General features: G+C 38.3%; 3 protein-coding genes across 3 annotated transcripts in view; 2 read left to right on the plus strand and 1 right to left on the minus strand.

The window, feature by feature from the left end:
• The window catches only part of MMP26 (matrix metallopeptidase 26), a 355,123-nt gene that overhangs the window by 256,322 nt on the left and 75,664 nt on the right, over window positions 1-23,137 (minus strand). The window lies entirely within an intron of this gene.
• RHOG (ras homolog family member G) overlaps window positions 1-23,137 on the plus strand; it is a 1,041,648-nt gene that overhangs the window by 199,505 nt on the left and 819,006 nt on the right. The window lies entirely within an intron of this gene.
• LOC126935136 (olfactory receptor 51F1-like) lies at window positions 10,658-11,613 on the plus strand. The gene is given in 2 exon segments (XM_050756342.1): window positions 10,658-10,748; window positions 10,751-11,613. Coding segments are annotated over 2 exon segments (954 nt in total).

The raw sequence follows: 23,137 nt of genomic DNA on the forward strand, positions 1-23,137 counted from the left end.
AAAGCTGGTAACAAGGCAGGAACAATTTGTTATGAGAGTATTAAAAATATAATGACCCAAGAGAGTGATCTAAAATACAGAGAAATAAGGCAGCTGCTTTGCACTAGACCTAGGGTACACAGTGGGCACTTGATCAGGAGAGATGAGGGCAAGACCTCAATACTCCAACAGAGAACAAGATTCAGGCACAACTAAGTAAAACTCTCTTCAATTATGGGTTATGGAGTCCTCTACTAGGAAAAAACAAAACAAAACAAAACAAAACAAAAACTTGGTCTCAGAATTGGATAAGGTATCAATCAACAGTCTTATTGGAATCTAAAGGATTAATTCAAAGAATGAGCCCAGCTGCCTAGGTTGGAATATTATGTCCCACTTCTGTTCATAGCCACAACTATTAACACCTGTACTTGACTGCATTGCAGGCGTTTGAATCTATTTTGCCTACTATGGTAGATTCTAAGATTCTAGAAGCACAAATTGTAACTGTTTATGCATCCTTCAGATTTATCAGGGCTTGGCACACAGCAAGTGCTCAAGAAATGATTATTGATTGATGAAATGATTGAGAATAACTGGCATAACAAGCAGGATGTTGGAATACTAGGTGTTTTAAATATAAGGTTTATTCAGGCAGCATAATGTACTTTGAAGGTAGCAGTTAAGATAAAATTTAAAATATCAGAGATATTTATATACAAAGTTCTGAATGTGTATCAGTTATGAGATGCATTATTTGAAGACCTTAGCACCTTTATTTTTAAATGTCAGGAATTATTAAGCTATGAACATACTAATAAGCATGGTGTGCATGAAGAAATATTGAATTGGCATGGATAACCTAGAAAAGTGAATCACTACTCACAGAGTGCCGTTAAGAGCCTATGGCAGGAGGCAACATGTGTATTGATAATTTGTGGAAGTGAAGAGTGTGTGTAGAAGACGAGACCATCAGTTTGACTTACCACGTTCTTACCAGGGCCTTTTCCTACTCATCTTTGCTCATATACCACCCTCATTCTGGAGAAAAGAACTATGGCCTGATTTGATCTCATACAATTACCAATACTTATGTCTTCCTCCAAATAGCAATTACATCCCTTCTTCTGGAACAAAGAAGAGGGACTGAGAGGCCCATTTCTAAGTGTGACTTACTGTCAAAACATTGAATCCCAGAGTGAAATGGGAGAAACTGCAGGAACATCATAAATAGGCTGAGTTTTTTCTTCAAAATCTGAAATGAAACTATTTAACAATTAATTGCTTCTCTTTTATTATTATTATTTATTTTTTTTTTTTTTGAGATGGCATCTTGCTCTGTTGCCCAGGCTGGAGTGCAATGGCACAATCTCAGCTCAGTGCAGCCTCTGCAACCTCTACCTCCTGGGTTCAAGAGATTCTCCTGCCTTAGCCTCCCGAGTAGCTGGTATTACATGCCACCACGCCAGGCTAATTTTTTGTATTTTTAGTAGAGACAGGATTTCACTTTGTTAGCCAGGATGGTCTCAATCTCCTGACCTTGTGATCCACCCACCTTGGCCTCCCAAAGTGCTGGGATTACAGGTGTAAGCCACCTTACCCGGCCTAATTGTTTCTTAAATATAGTTGTATACTGTAATTTTCAATATGTACATATCCATCTATTTAAATATCAAATGTTATATATTTAATAGGTCTCTTGTTATATATGCAATCTTCTTATCTATATTGTCATTTTAATTCTTCACCTGCTACATAATATATATTCCATAAATATTTTATTGAACCAAGTAAACATATTCTGTGTGAATTCCTCCTCTTTAAAAGGGATAACCTTCATGCCTGTAATTCCAGCACTTTGGGAGGCTGAGGCGGGCAGATCACGAGGTCAGGAGATTGACACCATCCTGGCTAACACGATGAAACCCCATCTCTACTAAAAATACAAAAAATTAGCTGGGCGTGGTGGTGGGCTCCTATAGTCCCAGCCACTTGGGAGGCTGAGGCAGGAGAATCTCTTGAATCCCGGAGGCAGAGGTTGAAATGAGCAGAGATCATGCTACTGCACTCCAGCCTGGTGACAGAGTGAGACTCCATCTCAAAAAAATAAATAAATAAAAATAAAAATAGAAAAATAGAAAAAAATCTTTACCTTCAGGAAATCAACTTGTATACTGCTATAATACATGATAACCTAGCATGTGTAGCTCTATTCCATTTGAAGAATAGGAATATAGTCAGGAACCCGCTACCTGCATCTTCTGGAGATTTCTATTTAAAGAATATAGGACTGGGTGTGGTGGCTCACTCCTGTAATCCCAGCACTTTGGGAGGATGAGGCGGGTGGATCACGAGGTCAGGAGATCGAGACCATCCTGGCTAACATAGTGAAACCCGGTCTCTACTAAAAATAAAAAAAATTATCCGGGTGTTGTGGCGGGCGCCTGTAGTCCCAGTTACTTGGGAGGCTGAGGCAGGAGAATGGCGTGGACCCGAAAGGCAGGGCTTGCAGTGAGCCGAGATGGCGCCACTTCACTCCAGCCTGGGTTACAGAGCGTGACTCCACCTCAAAAAAAAATGAAAGAAAGAAAGAAAGAGAAAGAAAGAAAGCAGAGATCCCAAAAGCACTGTATTTTCCAGATAGAAATAATTAGAGAATGAGCCATTTTGCAATTTAATTATAATAAAATGTAAGAGAAGAGGCTTTAGAAACATAAGTCAACCAATCAATCAATCTGAAATTCATCTTGATTTAAAATTTTGCAAAACAAAACTGCCACATGGAAACACAACAATCTCTAACCTCGGTTACATATATTCAACATCCCCACATATCACTCATTCAAATTAGACACTATTATTTTTCGACAAGACTTCTTAGCCAAATGTCTGATATGAGTAGCTGTTTTAGAGAAATCCAAACTAACCCTTTACTTTCACTTACCCACAAATAGACAAGTGAAGGAAAATCACAAAGAGAGAATCAGGCCCTTATTCTCTACCATGCAGGCCTGCTGGGAATTCATGCATTAGGTAACACCAGGGCAAAAACTGAGACATGGTCAAAAGCTACATAATCATAGCTGTGGTCCCCTTCTACATCCTTCCATCCATCCATCCATTCAACACATACTGACAACATTGAATATGTTGTCCGCTTGAGGTGAGAAAGGGTCAACAAAACACTGTTCATTCATTTCATTGAATGAAATCACACTGAGAATACTGAGAAAATACCTTGTTTTGGAGCCCAACTCTCATCTTCCTAACCCTTCAAAATACTTAAACCCAAACTGGCACCTCTAAAGATCAAGATGAATTTATTCTGCTTTTCTTTTGACAATGCCAACTGTGTTGTAATTGCTGTTTCTGTAGTTGACTGTACCAAATGTTTAAAAAAGTAATAAGGGAAGTAAAAGGGTGTAATGCTTTTTTGGATACTTATACAGATATTATTTTTCTGCACAGTTATCTACCAGGTCACAAATGGAAAATTAGGCATATTTGAGAAGCAATGCCATTACTGGTAAAATGCTTCTGTGACTGAGCTTCTGCCTCTTAGAAGCCATTTTCCTTATTTAAGAGTGAATTGTGCATATGGTAGCATCTCACTACTCCAGCAACTAGAACCCTAAATTCCCTCAAATCTAGGGTTCTCGTGTCACAGGCCATGAGCTCCCTCTGTGGAGGAATCTCAGTGAGAGTCACAGAGGGAGCTCATGGCCTGTGACATGTCTCCTAAGAGTCTATTATACTCAGAAATAAAATCTCTGTTAGCACAGCTGTTCTGAGAAAGCAGAAAGAATATAGAAGATTGAAGAAGGATAGGGTCATAATGTCCTTTCTTCAGGAATTTTCCAATGTGCCGTGTGCCTATTAAGTATTCTGGGAGAGAGCAGAACTGGATATCCATGTATCCTCAAACAATGGCATTAACTGAATCTTCTATACTTAGAGCCAGTATGATATCCAGGAAGAGCATGGGATTTTGAGATAATAGCTGTGGACATAAATTCCAGATTTTTAATCTTAAACTAGTTATTCAATATTCCAGTCCCTGAATTTATTAATTCATAAATTGAAATTATGGTTATCCATTTCAAAGAACTGTTGTTTAAGCTAAGTAAAAGAAAGCATGTACTTAAAGGAGACAAATGCAGAACTTGAAGATAGTGGGTGCTCAGTAAACATTACTGTTCTTCTTTTTGTTATTAGAGAAGAAATATGGGTTGGCATGGAGGAGAAATGCAACAGAGTATAGTTGGATCAGGTAGACCCCAGCAGGAAGAACAGCCCCCATCACATTTCTTTTGGTTTTTGAAAGAGCTTGAGGATAGCCCTGCAGCTTTGTTTAGTCTTCACGCAATATATGATGGGGTTCAGCACAGGGGGGCCAAGGAAATGGATGTTGGACAATAGTGGGTGGACATATGGTAAAGACTTATGGAAAAATCTGTGGACCACTGAAAAAGAACAACCCAGGGAATGTAGAAGACTGCAACTGTCCCAATGTGAGATCCACAAGTGTTGAAGGCCTTCCTCCATCCCTCCGAAGAGGTGATGTTTAGTACAGAGCGGATTATCAGGATGTAGGAAAACATAACACATGGTGTATCAACCCTGGTGACCAGAACGAGAACAACTAAGCCTCCATAGCTGTTCATTCTTGAATCAGAACATGCAACCTCAAGTACATCAGGGTGGAAACAGTAAGAATGGGAAAGGACATTGACTTTGCAAAATGACAGTCTCTTAATGAGAAAGAGGGATGAACAGAGGCCGATCAACATTCTTAGGACTATTGCTACACCAATCTTTAGAATTCTGGAGTCTGTCAGGATGGTAGCATATCTGAGGGGTCTGCAAATGGCAACAAAGTGGTCAAAAGCCATGACCATCAGTACTGAGGATTCCATAAAGCCAGAGCTGTGAAGGAAAAAGAGCTGGATGATACATGCATTCAGGGTGATTTCACGTGCATTGAACCAGAGGACACTGAGTGTCATGGGCATTGTGGAGAGGGTCAGTCCCAGGTCAGCGATAGATAGCATGAAGAGAAAATAGTGCATGGATTCATGGAGGTTTGGCTCCAGAATAACAACCAATAGGATCATGCTGTTCCCTAAGAGAACAACTGTGCTCAGAAGGAAGAAGAGAATTGAGATCCAGATGTGGAAGGCCTCCAGCCCAGGGAAGCCTGTTAGGAGGAAGATTGGGAACTCAGATGTGGTGTTGCTGATACATGGCATGGTAAGTTGGTCAGTTAGCACCGTTAGAAGCAAGCCCCCCAAAATCTGGCCATAAACTGGCCCCAAAACTAGCCATTAACAAAATCTCTGCAGCACTATAACATGTTCATAATGGCCCTAATGCCCAAGCTGGAAGGTTGTGGGTTTACGGGAATGAGGGCAAGGAACACCTGCCCCCCTCCCCCCGCCCCCCGCCCTGAGGGCGAAAAACCACTTAAAGGCATTCTTAAGCCACAAACAATAGCATGAGTGATCTGTGCCTTAAGGACATGCTCCTGTTGCAGTTAAGTAGCCCAACCTATTCCTTTAATTTGGCCCATTCTTTCATTTCCCATAAGGGATACTTTTAGTTAATTTAATATCTATAGAAACAATGCTAATGACTGGTTTGCTGTTAATAAATACATGGATAACTCTCTGTTTGGGGCTCTCAGCTGCGAAGGCTGTGAGACCCCTGATTTCTCACTTCACACCTCTATATTTCTGTGTGTGTGTCTTTAATTCCTCTAGTGCCGCTGGGTTAGAGTCTCCCTGACCAAACTGGTTTCGGCAAGTGGTGTCCATCGTGGGGGCTCGAATCTAGGTCAAACGGTCGCTGGAGCAATGCTTGGAAAACATGGAACTAAGCTGGAGGACACCCAAGTACTCCTAAAGCAATCCCCGTGGTGAGTAAGAAGGGGAGCTTGGAAGCATCAGGGTAATGATGGGACAGGTGTGGAGTCTGGTTCGTTTCACCTTGGAACTTTTGCACACTGATGATGAGGAGGAATGAGAGTATAGCGAAGTAACAGAAGAGGTTAAAGAGCATGTTTATTTGCCAGCTAAAGCTAAAGCGGCAAAGGAGGGAGAGGTTCATTGCTACCCTTCTGCACCCCCTCATTATTATTTTGAAGAAAAAGGCCCTCCAGATCTTTCTTTCCCGGAAGACACTGGGTGAAAAGTAGTTGCTCCAGTGACTGTTTGAGCAGCTCCTCAAGCGACTGCTCTTAGTTCTATTCAGGCATGAATTCAGCAAGCTAGACGAGAGAGTGATATAGAGGCTTGGCAGTTCCCTGTTAGAATACAACCCCCAGATCAAGAGGGAAATATTATAGCTATATTTGAGCCTTTTCCTTTTAAATTACTCAAAGAATTTAAACAAGCTATAAATCAGTATGGACTAGGCTCTCCTTTTGTAATGGGACTGTTAAAGAATGTTGCTGTTTCCAGTCAGATGATACCTACCGACTGGGATGCTCTTACTCGAGCTTGTCTAACTCCTGCTCAGTTCTCATAATTTAAAACTTGGTGGGAAGATGAAGCTTCCATTCAGGCTACTCACAATGTCCAGGCCCAACCTCAAATTAATATAACTACAGACCAACTTTTGGGGGTTGGTGGCTGGGCTGGTTTTGATGCACAAGTGGTCATGCAGGATGATGACATAGAACGGCTTAGCAGAGTGTGCATTAGAGCTTGGGAAAAAAATCACTTCAGGTGATTTCAGCCTTCCTTTAGTGCTATAAAACGGGGACCAAGAGAACCATACGTTGATTTTATAGCTTGGTTACAGGAGTCTCTTAAAAACATGATTGCAGATTGAGCTGCTCAGGATATAGTGTTGCAGTTATTAGCTTTGGACAATGCTAATCCCAATTGCCAGGCTGCTCTGTGACCTATCAGAGGGAAAGCACATTTAGTTGATTATACCAAGGCCTGTGATGGTATCAGAGGTAATCTGCATAAAGCTACTTTGTTGGCACAGGCAATGGCAAGACTGAGAGTGGATGAAGGAAATACTCCATTTCCTGGAGTTTGTTTTAACTGTGGGAAGCATTGTATTACTAAAAAAGAATGTAGAAAAAATAGCGAGTCAGGCTGCCAGATAGGGGAAAAAAGAAAACTGTTGAACCCGAAATATGTCCAAAATGGAAAAAAGGAAAACATTGGGCTAATCAATGTCACTCTAAGTTTGATAAAGAAGGGAACCCAATTTCGGGAAACTCCATGAGGGGCCCGTCCCGGGCCCCTTTCCAAACCAGGGCATTTCCAGCTTAGGCCATTCCCTCACCCCTGTACAATGTCTGTCCCCTGCCACAGCTGGTAGTGCTGCAGTAGCTTTACCCTGCACAAAAGCTGTGAGCCTTCTGCCTGGGGAATCCCTGCAAAATGGTCCCAACAGGAATCTGTAGACCCTTGCCAGGGGGTATAATAGGATTACTTTTAGGAAAGTCTAGTTTAAGTTTAAAAGGCATAAAAATACACACAGGAGTCATTGATTCCAATTACAGTGGGGAAATTCAAACTGTTATATCTACTTCTGTTCCCTGGAAAGCAGAGCCAGGAGAGCACATAGCACAGCTCCTGATTGTGCCATACGTAGGAATGGGAAAAAGTGAAATTAAATGAACAGGAGGATTTGGAAGTACAAACAAACAAGGCAAAGCAGCTCTTGGGTAAATCAAATTACTGATAAACATCCTACCTGTGAAATAACTATTTAGGGAAAGAAATTTAAAGGTTTGGTAGATACAGGAGGGGACATTTCAATCATTTCTCTACAGCAATGGCCATCCATGTGGCCCATTCAACCCGCTCAATTTAACATAGTTGGAGTTGGTAAAGCCCCTGAAGTATATCGAAGTAGTTATATTTTGCATTGTGAAGGGCCCAATGGACAACCTGGGACTATTCAACCAATTATAACTTCTTTACCTATAAATTTATGGGGAAGAGATTTATTACAACAATGGGGAGCACGAGTTCTAATTCCAGAACAATTACATAGCCCTCAAAGTCAACATACAATGCATGAATTGGGGTATGTCTCTGGTATGGGACTAGAAAGATAAAATTGCAAGGTTTGAAAGAACCACTTCGAGTGGAAAGACAAAGTTCCCGCCAAAGATTAGGATATCATTTTTGATGGCGGCCATTGTTAAGCCTCCAGAACCTGTACCTTTAAAATGGTTAACAGATAAGCCAATTTGGATAGAACAACGGCCGCTAAGTAAAGAGAAACTGAAGGCTTTAGAGAAACTGGTTACTGAACAATTAGAAAATGGGCACATAGCTCCAACATTTTCCCCTTGGAATTCTCTAGTTTTCATAATTAAGAAAAAATCAGGTAAGTGGAGAATGTTAACTGACTTAAGAGTCATCAATTCAGTTATACAACCTATGGGAGCATTACAGCCAGGATTGCCTTCTCCTGCTATAATTCCAAAAAATTGGCCTTTAATAGTCATAGATTTAAAAGACTGTTTCTTTACTATCCCTTTAGCTGAGCAAGCCTGTGAACGGTTTGCATGTACAATTCCTGTGGTAAACAACCTGCAGCCTGCTAAGCATTTTCATTGTTTTACAGATGGGTTTAGTAACGGTATAGCTTCTTATTCTGTATCAAAAGGCAAAGTTTTCCAGACGTCCTATACTTCAGTTCAAAAAGTGGAGCTTGTAGCTGTAATTGAGGTATTGACTGCTTTTGATATGCCTATTAATGTGATTTCTGATTCTTCATACGTGGTTCATTCCACACAGTTAATTGAAAATGCTCAGTTACAGTTTCATACAGATGAACAACTGATGATTTATTTACCCAACTGCAAACAGCAGTTAGAAGTAGAATGGACCCTTTTTACATCACTCACATTAGGGCTCATACACCTCTTCCAGGACCTTTGACTGAAGGGAATCAAATGGCTGATCGCCTAGTTGCTACTGCAATATCTAACGCCAGACACTTTCACAATTTAACCCATGTTAATGCCTCTAGTCCCAAACGCAGATACAGCATTACCTGGAAAGAAGCTAAAGCTATTATCCAGCGATGCCCAACTTGCCAAATGGTACATTCCTCATCTTTTACAGGAGGAGTTAATCCTCAAGTATTGGAACCTAACTAACCTAAGGGAATAGTAACAAGTGTACTTATTATAGGATATGTACTCTCCTGACCTTAAACTTCACATTCTGCCACCTGGTATTTTTAAAAGCCTTGATTGAAAATTACAACATAATGAATATTGCTATTATTCAATTTTAAATCTTCCTAGAATTGATTGGAACAACATAAATGTACTAATTTATAAAATAACTTTTAGAATTTTAATTGAAATCCATATAGCATTTCTGTGTTTACTGAGTCAACTGCTTTTCTCATTCCCTTTCTCCTGAAAACTTCTACCATCTCCTGAAGTCATCACTTCATACTCTTGAACAGCAGTAAATTTCCTCCTGATACTTAACAGAGCAAAAGGTAGACACTGGGTAACTTTTCTTCACATAAACTTCCACCAACCTACCATTTGCTACTTACTCTCTAGTGTCAATCGAAATGATGGTCCTAAGCTTTTTGAGGGGTAATTACTAATCATTACCATTCTCTATATTCAACGACCTAATATTTTCTGAAGGACATTTATATATCAATCAATTCTTCACATTCTACATTTTCAATTTTATCCTACCTATTGTATCATTAACTTCAGTTTATGAATTTAGCCATTTCTCTAAGTACTTGCCATTTTGTAAAAATTCTCCATTTATGTTATACCTTTCTTTAATCATGGCCTATTTCTCTCCTTGCCTTCACCGCCAAGTTTCAGAAATAAAATAAACCGTACCTCCACTGCTAACCCTTCTGTTCATTACCAAAGTCACTGAAGCAGGTTCTCAGTTTCCAACTGCATTTCCTGGGGTCACTAATGAGCTCTTGGCTGCATTTGCATTTTTTAATCCTTGCCAGACTTGACAGCACAAGCAATTCAACACAGCTGTTCATGTAATAGTGGTTCATGTTAGTCTTCATGCCATGTTCTCTTGGTTTCTATGGTTCCCATAAAACTGGTCTCATCTTGCTGTAATAGATATGATCCTTTCCAATATTCTACAGAGTTCTGTCTTCATTGGTTTTCCCTTGTAAATCTACTCTCTGCAGTTGTTCACCTACAGTGTTGGATGAAAATGACACATATGCAGTTCTAACATCCAAATCTATATTACTGGCAATTATCTGGAGATCTGGGTCTGCAGATTCACACCCACATGGTCACTGCAGAATTGAGGATACTTATAAATATCTTTCTCTTACTCATTTCACTCAAACATATTCAAAATTAATGTACTTATCCTTTAACCAAGTCTTTATTCATAGGCTCTTATGATATTATGGAGCTCAAAGTTTTATAAATATAAAAAAAGTATCCTAAAGTGGTACAAAATAAGGACATATTTTCCTTGAATTTTAGGTTTATATAAATACATATTTGTTTAATATCCCTGGCTATGAATGGTAGATGAACATTATAATTTAATTTAGAGATTTCTCAATGATGCAGAGCTTATCCATGACCTGTGACAACTCTCCTAACCAAAAGAATATTTATCTGAATATTCTGCATAACACTGTAATGTATCACTTCTATAGGGTGGGAGCATTTTGAGGACAAATGCTGCAAAACTGGGATACCATGGAAATCCTAAGCAACTTGACATCTAAATTTCCAACATTCTTGTTAACCGGCAGTCCTGACCTAGAGTCTCCCATGCCTGGATCTCCATTCCTTTTTCTTGTTTTTACACCATTGCCTTCTCTGGACACAGCATAATCCTGTTTGTCATCATTACCCAGCAGAGTCTCCATGAGCCCATGTATTATTTCCTCTCCATGCTATCAGCCACTGATCTGGGCTTGACTGTTTCTACATTGTCAACAACATTAGGTATCCTCTGGTTTGATGCACGCGAAATCAGTCTATACAGCTGCATTGTCCAGATGTTTCTTCTTCATGGATTCACTATCATGCAATCTGGGGTGCTGGTGGCTATGGCCTTTGACCGTTATGTGGCCATCTGTGATCCTCCGAGGTACACTACCATTCTCACTAATTCCAGAATCATTCAGATGGATTTCCTGATGATTACACATGCTATAGTACTAATACTACCACTACTTTTGCTCCTTAAGCCTCTCTATTTCTATAGAATGAATGCCCTTTCCCATGCCTACTGTTACCATCCAGATGTGATTCAATTAACCTGTTCAGACATTCAGACATTAATCTGTGGATTAATAGATCTCATACTGACAACTGGAATAGATATGCCATGCATTGTCCTGTCATATATCTTAATTATTCACTCTGTCTTCAGAATTGCCCCTCCTGAAGAACGGCACAAGGTCTTTAGCACCTGTGTCTCCCACGTGGGAGCAGTTGCTATCTTCTACCTCCCCATGCTGAGCCTGTCCTTGGTGTATTGCTATGGTCCATCAGCCCCCAGAGTGGTCCATTCAGTGACGGCCAATGTATACCTGCTTTTACCCCCTGTGCTCAACCCCATCATCTACAGTGTAGAAACAAGACAGATCCACATGGCTCTGCTCAGTCTGCTGCTTACAAAATGAACAGACATAATTTTATTTGATACAAAAAAACCTGGCATAAGTGACTTGCACTATAGAAAAGCAAACTTGGTGGCTTAGTGCCTATTGGATGTGTTTTTTTCATATTTTTCATTCACTCAACAGTAAATATGTTTTGTATTTAGTCATAAAATATGAGAATGATATATCACCCTGAGACATTTGTAGCTTAATTAGGAAAATAACAATAGTGACATAATAAAAATAATACTCCCAGCAGCCAACACATATTGACTCTTTGTTTCAGGCTAGGTGTCCTACTAACTGCTTTAAGATATATTTCATTTAGTCCTCATAACAGTCAAATGAAATACACAATATTATTTATTAAATGTTACAGGTGAAGGAACAAGTCTAGTGGCATTTGGGCCAGCAAAAGGCATGTGAATAAGATGGTGCAGGGTTGAGATTTGAACCCAGGCATCCTGTATCTCAGATGCCATGTGCTTCACCACTGAATTACATATTCTGCCAAAAACATTAAACAGAAAGGTTATAAGATCAAAAATAAGATGTGGATCTCCATAAATCTATGCCATGTCTTAAAAGGTTTTGATAGCTTTCTTAAAATACACATTAGCTGTTTTCTTCATGGATAATTCATTATACAAAAGGTAGAAATAGATGTCCCATGGCATGTAAGTCATTATCCAGTGTTGAACTTTCCAGTCCAAAGAAAAACTTCAGGGATGAGGCACACTTGCTGATTTATCACAGGAAATAGGAACTTTCAAGAGTTAGAAAGGATCATGATGTAGACTGCAAGAAAATTTGAGGCAGAGGTTCTGAACACTTTTTTTGCACAATGATCCCTCAGGAATCTAATGAAATGCATGAAACCTTCTCCACAGATAAACACACAAACATTATTTTCAATAAAACTTCAGAGTTTTGACAAATGACATGAAGGACCTATAAGACTCCCTTAATCAATCAAAGAACCAAGGTAAAAAAACTTCATGGTTCTTAGCCTATACAGTTATACAGAGCAACACCCAAAATGTTTGGTTCCTGAAACAGAACCTATGGTAACTACTGATTTAAGAAAAAAGCAGAAGCCTCAAAACTTCTATTGCATAAAATGGTAGAGAAAGTTCCAAGTGAAATGGAAATAGAAAACTAAAGGCAGTCACACCAATTTGTTGCCACTGGAAAAGTAGTGATAGATGGGAGAAACATTCCATGTACCCCACAAACACTGGGTTAGCAGTGTGCTGTAGGCAGCACACATCAGCTTGAAAGATCCCATTATGTGCATCTCTTCCCAACTATGCGTTCTGTAATATCATATTGGTAGCTTAAAATCATTCATAATGAGAATATTTACTCCATGAGAATTGATAAGCATTAAACATGAGGACTTTCTTTTGGTTTTAAAGATTCAGTTGGCCGGGTGCGGTGGCTCACACCTGTAATCCCAGCACTTTGGGAGGCCAAGGCGGGTGGATCACTCGAGGTCAGGAGTTTCAGAACAGCCTGGTCAACATGGTGGAACCCTGTCTCTACTAAAAATACAAAAAAATTAGCCAGGCGTGGTGTCGCAGGCCTGTAATCCCAGCTACTAAAGAGGCTGAGGCAGGAAAAATCACTTGAACCCAGGAGGCGGAGGTTGTAGTGAGCCAAGATGGCACCACTGAACTTCAGCCTGGGTGACAGAGTGAGACTCTATCTAAAAAAAAAAAAAAGATTCAATTTATCAGCACGCCAGTGAGTACAGGTATATTTTATATATGGCATTGCAGGAAACAAAATAAGTTAAAAGTGCAGTAAAATATATTCCCTTGAACACTAAAGGCATCACTTCATGTCAAGTTTCTGGCATTTCTCCTTCAGCATCATCGTTAGTATCACCACTAGTTCTCCACATCTTAAAAGGAGAGAACCTTTCTGTTCATTCATGTCTTCTCGCCTCTAAGTCCTCTAAGCTCTCAGCTATACTCACTTTCAGTTATTCTGATCTATTCAGCAGGCCTGACAAACTTTGTTGTTTCCAAGACATTTTTGCATGTTTCATCCCAGTAATGCACAATAAAAATTATGCTCCCTATCTTGTGCACTTTATTTTTCAAGCTTATTTATTTATTTTTTTAAATTGACAGATAAAATTGTATGCAGATTTAATTGAATGCAGATTTAATTTAATTTAATTAATAAGATTGTATGTGATCATACAGCATGGTGTTTTGAAGTATCTATACATTGTGGAATGATTAAATCTAGCTAATTAACATATGTGTTTACCTAACATAGTTATTAGTTTTGTGGTGAGAACAAAACATGCACTCTCTTAGCATTTTTCAAGAATACAATATATTGTCATTAACTATAGTCATCATGTTGTATAACAGATCTCTAAAATGTATTCCTTTTATTTAACTGTAATTTTATATCCTTTGACCAACATCTCCTCACAGCTGCCCCAGCCTCTAGTGTCCACCATGCTATGCTGTGCTTCTATGAGATCAACTTTTTCAGATTCCACATATGAATAGCATCATGCAGTATTTGCCTTTCTGTGCCTGGGTTGTTTCTCTTAACTTAATATTCTCCAGGTTCACTCATGTTGTCACAAATGACAGGATTTCATTTTTATGGTTGAAGAATATTCCTTTATATATATGTACCACATTTTCTTGATTTATTTATCCATTAATGGACATGTAGGTTGATTCCACATCTTGGCTATTGTGGATAGTGCTACCATAAACAAGGGAGTACAGATATTACTTGAATGTCTTGCTATTTCTCTCAATTATGATAGTCAAATTCAGAAACAATTTGCATCCTCCCTAATATTTAACTTATATTTCAAAGTAGCTACAAAAAAAAAACTGTGTGGAAACTTTTTTCTAATGCACCAGACTTATCCCATTGTTTTACATCTCTTACAATTTTTGTTCTCATTTCATTTCTTCACTCCCAGGACATTATGGTACAAAATAATGATTATGGGCTTTGGAAAAAAGCAGATCAGGATTCAGAAACTTGTCTGGACATTTTCTATTGGTGTGAAGCTGAACTAATAACTTAATAATTCATCTGGAAACAGAAGATATGAAAATAATATAAGGAAGACACATAGTATAGAACCTCAATTTTAGTTTTCATTCCTTCTTTCCTAAACAGATAGATGTATCCCCTCATTTATAATTTACTTCAAGTATCCTTAAGCTGTATGTGGTGAAGAAGCAGACTTGTAATATTTGTATTTCCAGTTTGTTGTGAAATAGATACTAGTTTGTTGTGAAATAGATACCAGCACATAACTTGTGCTGTATGTGTCTTATCTCATATGAATGACAGCTTCCATCCTTATTTATCTTTTCATCCAGACAATCCCATTTATTACATGATTACATGTCCTGAAAATGTCAAATTGCTGTAATATTTTTGAAAGTCTTGCTTTAGATTCCTGTTTGTATCTCCGGGTTAACTGGTAACCAATAGTCACGGAAGGGCACTGGTCTATAGACCGCACTTGAGAGAGTGCTAACCTAGTCCATATTTCCATTCAGCCTTCTAAAACTGCATCTAGATAACACAGTTATCAGATCACTCTGCTCACAATAATGTTTAATACTCTACAGACACCACTTCTAAAATTCATGTAATGTCATAAAGACCCAACATAAACTCACCCGTACAAATGAAAAATATGTTAAATCACATGCAATATGTTGATAGTTCAGTACTACCTTTTTAAGCAATAAAAATGGGGAATTCTGGTTTTCAGAAAGTTTACGCTTCTTTGACAAAATCACCATCTAATTGTAACTGATTTTCCTCAAAATATGGATTTAACTCAGATCCTGAGGCAATAATTCTTTAATGTGCCCCTCAGATTTTAATTTATGTTATTATTTCTACTAGCCTGTTTACTGTTTTTCTTGTCTCCACCACCACGCCCAGCTAATTTTTTTTTTTTTCTTTTTTGTATTCTTAGTAGAGACGGGGTTTCACCATGTTGGCCAGGCTGGTTTCAAACTCCTGATCTCAGGTGATCTGCCCGCCTTGGTCTCCCAAAATTCTGGGGTTACAGGCATGAGCCTCAATGCCTGGCCCTGTATGAAATTTTCTAGAAAATTAAGTCTAAATATCATTCTCAAGTATGGGATACGCTGCCTTCAAAATCCAAGCATGTTTACCAAGTGCTTGCTTATTTGTAAATGGCAAATGTACTAGGAAAAATTATTTGCCTTTCACTTTTCAGATAGCATAACAGTATTGCCCAGATTAATAAACAGCTAAAAGCTTCATTGCTGTGGCAGGTCCCTAAATGTTTGCAAGGTACATCTTTCTCTCACTAACAATACAGGGAGTATGAAATACTATCCATCAAAAGTGAATGCATACTGTTTTTACTTGTCTCTACTGAGAGGAATATATTCATCAGAAAAAATAGTGCCATTACTTGTTCCAGAGGGTGTATGATCTGTTCTAATAAAGACATAATATACGTTATAACAATGGTAGAATAAAAATAGAGTATCAACTTGAATAAATTAGTTCATCATCAACCTCCTTGATCCATCTGTTTATTGTAGAGTGACTTGTGTAACAGTGACTTGAATGAAGTGATATGGTAGGAACCTGTGGTAGGCAAATAATGTCCCACCAAAGATGTCCACACCCTAATTCCTATAATCTGTGAATATGTTATATTGCACAGGAAAGGGACTTCCAGATATAATTGAGGTTATGAAGTTTAAAATAGGGAGATAATCTTGGATTTTCTTCATAGCCTAATCTAATCACATAAGCCATTCATTAAAAGCAGAGAACTTTCTATGGCAGAAGGAGAAAGAAAGCAACAGAAGAGAAGGTCAAAAAGATTCACAGCACGAGAAGTACTCTATGCCAGCTGCTGGTTTGAAGATGAAGGTGTAATCATGATAAAAAATGAAGGTAACTTTAAGGAAATAAGAGAGGCTCCCAGGTGACAGTAGAGAAATAGGAATTTCAGCCCTACAGTCTCAAAGCACTAATTTCTCCTAATGACACAACAAAGCTTAGAAATAGATTTTACCCCACAGTCTTCATATAAGAGCCAGGCTGCCCACCAACTTGATTTCAGCCTTAAGAGACCAGGAACAGATAAATCAGTTGTGCCCACCCAGACTTCTGGCCTACATAACTGTGATATTGTAATCTGGCTGCCAAGTTTGTGTAGGTTGGAACTTCTGACCTATGAAACTGTGAGATCTGTGTTATTTTTAAACCAAAAAGTTTGTGGTTATCTGTTACGATAGCAAATTAAAAACTGTACAGAACAAAAAGGCATGCCAAATGGCTATAAGTCATTTAAAGTGGATTAATCTTTGAAATTCAATTGAGGATGCTGCATTGTTGTTACTGAATTATCTTGTCTGAAGAACCATGCTAGTTGTGGATGTTTCCTCTTAGTCTTTCTCGTAATATTGTGAGAATCTATGTGAGAGTTCCATCAGATGCTAAATACATTCATTCTGATCCTTAGGGATCAAGGAAATAGCCATGGTATAGGATAATGGACTAATTTTACCTACTATGAGGGTGATACTTGGGCCAGGATCTCTTTTACCAACTGGCTTCCACATACCTCATTCTAACAGGAACACCATATTAGTATTTCAGGTCTCTTGAATTAGGGTTAACTTAGAACATATATCAAATGACCTTTATATGTTCTGCATAAATATTACTATTATTTTTAATTTATAAATTTTAGAAAAGGTTTAGAGAGGTGAAGGTTCTAATTTATGTTTTCATATTCTAAATTTTATCTTCTTCTTTGCATTTTCTACTATCCAACCCACTGGTTGCCTAACTCTACTCAGCATTCAAGTTTTCATATTAAAAACATTATTTCCCAAGAATAAAGTACTTTTTGTCTTAGGTGTCTACTATAGCATCGTGAATTTATGATACTTATCACACTGTATTTTAATTCCTTGTTTACTGTAAGAATTCAACTACTCTATATAATAAACTATCAAAACTTTAGTGATTTCAAACAACAAGAATTACTTTAGTTTACTATTCCATGGATTGATATGGCAGTATATTTAGACTGAGCCAGTATGGCAGATTTCTGTGAGGTTCACTCATGCATCAGTGAATGCCTGATGAATTGGCTATCAGATGAACAATCTAGAATGGTATTACTCACATAAGAAGAGAGGGCAAGCTATCACCTTTGACAATGGGAGAAACTGGGCTACTTATTTTACATTATATAGCAGGTAAGAATTGCATTGCTCTGCTGTTCAGAAAACTAGAAATTACAGTGACACAGTTATAACTAAACAAAATTTTGAGTGACACATATATGACTGTAACATGACATTTTTTAGTACAAGTGCATACCTGTCATATCAAAAAAGGGGGAGAAAGTGGATTTTGCCTCATTTTCAGGCATGTGAAATGTGAATTTTTAAAAATTGAAAAAGTGCTTACCATGTAATGATGCTATAGCTGTGTAAAGGAATGTAGTATATATTGACATTATCAGAATGAGCATTCATCACAATATTCTGAGCCGACAGGAAAGTAACAGTCAGAAAATTTAGTAAATTTACATTGTAATGCCTCATCAAAGCAGAATTTCTGAAAAAAAATGAAGGTAAAAAAGAACGAGAGAGAAAAACTGGAGAAATGGGAAATAGAGATTTGACAGGATAGAGACAAGGAGAAAAGAAGAAAGAAAGGGAGGAGGGAGGAAAGAAGAGGAAGGGAAGCAGGGAGGGAAGAAGGGAGGGAGGAGACATGAGGGAGGGAGAGAAGAATGGAAAGAGGGAGGGAAATTAAAGGTGTAGCTTAAATAAGTAGTTTCCAAATAGCTCATTTCTTACACCAAGCAAGGAAACCCATTTTCTGATGGTGACTTAATTAAATCATTTTTTATAGCTGCAGCAGAAAAATATAGACAGAAAAAATGAACTTATTTAAGACTTCTACTATCTAATTATTGGACTCATAGAACTCTTCAACCATTGGAATACTAAGCCCAGGCACATCTGTGATGCTATGGTACTTTATGGTACTATGAAACATTGAGCAGAAACATCTGGGTGGGTGGCCCATGAAGAAGTTGAGTCTGCAGAAATCTCTGTGATCTCTGAGCTTGCAGAGATCAACCTCAAACTTCTCAGGTAAGAGCAATCACTTTCACCTCCTCCCATAACTCAACAGCTGCCATCCTCAGAAGCTGCCTCAAGCTTTTGTCCTGGCCACTGGGATGAACACTAGCATTAAATTTCAGCATAAATCTACTAGGAAAATGCTGGGCCTGGTAAAACAGGGAAGAGGTTATAACCTGAAGAATGGCAAAGAAAAGGAGGAATTTTATGGCAAGGATTCATAAAATACCATCAGGACTGAATAGTGAGAATGCTTGACCAAGGAGGCCAGAATGAAGTGGGAGGAAAGCAAGATGGACAAATAGAAACTTCTACTGATTGCCCTTCCTTCAGGAACACCAAATTTAACAACTGTCTACACAAATAAGCAACTTCATAAAGACAAAATATCAGGTAAAGAATCAGAGTACCTAGTTTTAGCTTCGTATTGCTGACAGAGAAACTGAAGCCGGTAAAGACAGTCTTGAATCACAGAGTGCACCCTTCCCCTATCCCCTGGCAGTGGTTGTGTGGCACAGAGAGAGAATTTGAGTGTTTGGGGGAGGGAGAGCACAATGTCTGTGGGACTGTGCACTGAACTCAGCACTGCCCTGTCACAGTGGAAAGAAACGCCGGGCAGTACTCAGTTGATGTCCAAGGAGGGGGCATTTAATCAACCCCTACCGAGAGGAGAATTGTTCATCCCAGTGCTCAGAACTTGAATTTTGGCAAGCCTTGCCACCACAGGCTGAAGCTCTCTGGAGTCCTAAATAAACTTGAAGGGCAGTCTAGGCCACAAGGACTGCAACTCCAAGGCAAATCCTCATGCTGTTTTGGGCTTGAGGTGGGGTAAACAGTGGATTAGCTGGAGACTTCAACACCCCACTTTCAGCATTGGACAGATCCCTCAGACAAAATCAACAAAGAAACATCAGACTAATAAAATACCTAGGAATTAACTTAGCCAAAGAAAGTGAAAGAACTCAAAATGAAAAGTATAGAACATTGATGAAAGAAGTTGAAAGGGACATAAAAAATAGAAAGATATTCCAAGTTCATGGATTCGAAGAATAAATATTGTTAAAATGTTCACTACCTAAAGCAATCTACAGATTTAATGTGACCCCTATCAAAATAATAATGACATTTTTCACAGAATTAGAAAAAAATTCTGAAATTTATATGGAAGCACAAAAGACCACAAATAACCAAAGATATCCTAAGCAAAAATAACAAAACCAGACAAATCACATTACCTGACTACAGAGCTATTGTAACCAAAATACATGGTACAGGCATAAAAACAGACACTTAGGCCAATAACACAGAATAGAGAATCCAGGAACAAACCCATACACTTACAGCAAACTTATTTTTAACAAAGATGCCAAGAACATACACTGGGGAAAAGACAGCCTCTTCAATAAATGATGCAGGGAAAACCTGGATATCCATATAGAGAATGAAACTAGACCCCTGTCTCTCACCATATACAAAAATCAAATCAAAATGGAATAAAAAGATAAATCTAAGATCTCATACTATGAAACTTCTAAAAGAAAACATAAGGAAAAATTTTTTTAGGACATCGGACTCAGCAAAAGATTTCCTGAGCAATACCCTACAAGCCTAGGGAACCCAAGCAAAATTGGACAAATGTGATCACAACAATTTCAAAAGCTTCCACATAGCAAACAATTCACATAGTAAAGAGAAAACACACAGTATGAAAGAAAACATGGCATACTATCCACCTGACAAGGGGTTAATAACTAGAATATATACAGAGTATAAACAACTCTATAGGAAAAAAAAATCTAATTTAAAAATGGGCGAAAGATCTGAATAGAGCTTCTCTAAAGAGGACATGCAAATGGCAAACAGGTATGTGAAATGGTGCTCAGCATCACTGATCATCAGAGAAATGCAAATCAAAACTACAATGAGATACCCTGTCACCCAGTTAAGATGGCTTTTATTCAAGAAACAGGCAATAACAAATGCTGGCAAGGATGTGGCGAAAAGGGAAACCTCATACACTGTTGGTGGCAATGTACATTACTACAATCACTATGGAGAACAATTTGGAGGTTCCTCAAAAAACTAAATATAGAACTACCATGTGATCCAACAATCCCATTGTTAAGTATATACCCAAAAGAAAGGAAGCCAGTATATCGAAGATGTATCTGCAGTCCCAAGTTTATTGCAGCACTATTCCCAACGGCCAAGCTTTGAAAGCAACCTAAATGCCCATCAACAGACAAATGGATAAAGAAAATGTGGTACATATACACAATTCAGCCACAAAATATAATGGGATCCTGTCATTTGCAACAATGTGGATAGAAACAGGGTTGTTATATTAAGAAAAATAAGCCAGACATAGGGGGAAAAAACCCGTCACGTGATTCACTTAATTTGGGGAGCTACAAATTGAAACATTAAACTCAGAGCTAAAGAGTAGGGTGATGGTTAACAGAGGCTGGAAACGGTAGTGGGGGTTGTATGGGAAAGTGGGGATGGTTAATAGGTACAAAAAAGTAGAAAGAATGAATAAGATCTAGTATTTTATAGCACAACAGGGTGATGACAGTAAATGATAATTATACTGTTTACAGTAACTAAAAGAGTACAAATTGATTGTAACACAAAATACAAATGCTTGAGGTGATGAATACCCCATTTACCCTGGTGTTATTGTTATGCATTACATACCTATGTCAAAATATCTCACATATTCCATAAATATAGACACCTACTATGTATCCATAAAAATAACAATAAAAATGTTTTTAAAGGAGGACAGAATAGAAAACTAAACTGGCGAGAATGCATCAATATAGGGGCACTTATTTGGAATACAGATTTTAATACTCTGACAAGGACACCAAGAATGTGGTTAATTCAATATCGAGTGACAATTAGCTGGAAAAAGTATTGGACAACATTCAGCACATTGGAAGTGACTGTGTTGCCCTAGTAGACAGGAAAGAAAATTATATAGGGGCTGATGAAAAATGTGCATGCTGGAATAGATTGCGTAAAGCTGGAAGATCCATCATACATTTTCCATAAAAGGGCACAGAGGACATATGATTCAGAAGCCACTGGAGATGAGTTGTGAAAATGATACCAGCATCATTAAGAAGCTGAGTGGTAGCTCTTTTCTGCTGATCAGGAAGGCCAGTAGTAGCTGCAGTCACAAAACCAGGATACCCATGCATATGAGGAGGTCTTGACATAATAGAGGTCAGGTAGCAGTGGTTAATCACCAAAAGCCAGGGTTGCAATCATCATAAGAACCAATAAGTTCTAAAGGGTAGGCAAAAGGGCTTAACAAGCAAGTAGGTGTATAGATGATTCATAAAGTGTGACCACCCTGGGCCAAAATAGACAAGCAGCGAAGGGGCTAGGTAACGTTTACCACAAAAAGAAGGCAAGAATAGAGGAGCAGGAAGCTGGGAGAGCAGTCAGTCTTTGAGGTAGGCTTGACCTTAAGTTAAAGAGGGAAGGAAGGAAGAAAGTTTGGGTAGAAATAAGTATCTTAGACTGTAGTACAGTTCTGAATGGAGTTAGTCAAGGTCATTGGGTATCCTCAAATCAAAACACCTGTCAGCACAGTCCTGTGCCTTCCAGAAATGAGCCTGACTCAGTTTCCCTGCCACACTCAGTCACTAACTAGAAGGAGCTCTTGGGAAATTTGGCTTAAATGAAATGTGATAATGGACTAGGACTTCTGGTGTCCATAATCTAAGATACAAAGAAATCGTTCATATCATTGGTTAAATATATTCCTAGATACTGTATATTCTTTGTAGTTCTTGTAAATTGGATTGCCTTCTTGATTTGGTTCTTGGCTTAATCATTATTGTTGTATAGAAATGCCGCTGATTTTTTACATTGATGTTCTGTCCTGAAAGTTTACTAAATCCATTTACCAAATTTAAGAGTTTTTTGGTGGAGTCTGTAGAGTATGCTAGATATAAGAGCATTTGTCAGTAAACAGGCATAATTTGACTCTCTTTTCCAATTTGGATGCCTTTTACTTCTATCTCTTACCTGATTCATCTGGCTAGGACTTCCAATACTATGTGAATAGGAAAGGTGAATGTAGACCTATTTGTCTTGTTCCAGTCCTTAGAGGGAATGCATACAATTTTTCCCTTTTTCCATGATGTTGGCTGTGGGTTTGTCATATATTTTTCAAGTAATTAGAAAAAAATAACGCTAAAATTCACGTGGAGGCAAAAATGAGCCAGAAAAAAAAAAAAAACAAAGAAATTCCAAGCAAATAAATCAAAGCTGGAGACACCATATTTCCTGACTTCAAATTATAACACAAGGCTATAGTAACCAAAACACCATGTTACTGGTATAAAAACAGATGCGTGGGCCAATGGAACAGA

The sequence above is a fragment of the Macaca thibetana genome, chromosome 14 (genome assembly GCF_024542745.1).
Source record: "Macaca thibetana thibetana isolate TM-01 chromosome 14, ASM2454274v1, whole genome shotgun sequence".
Lineage (NCBI taxonomy): Eukaryota > Metazoa > Chordata > Mammalia > Primates > Cercopithecidae > Macaca > Macaca thibetana.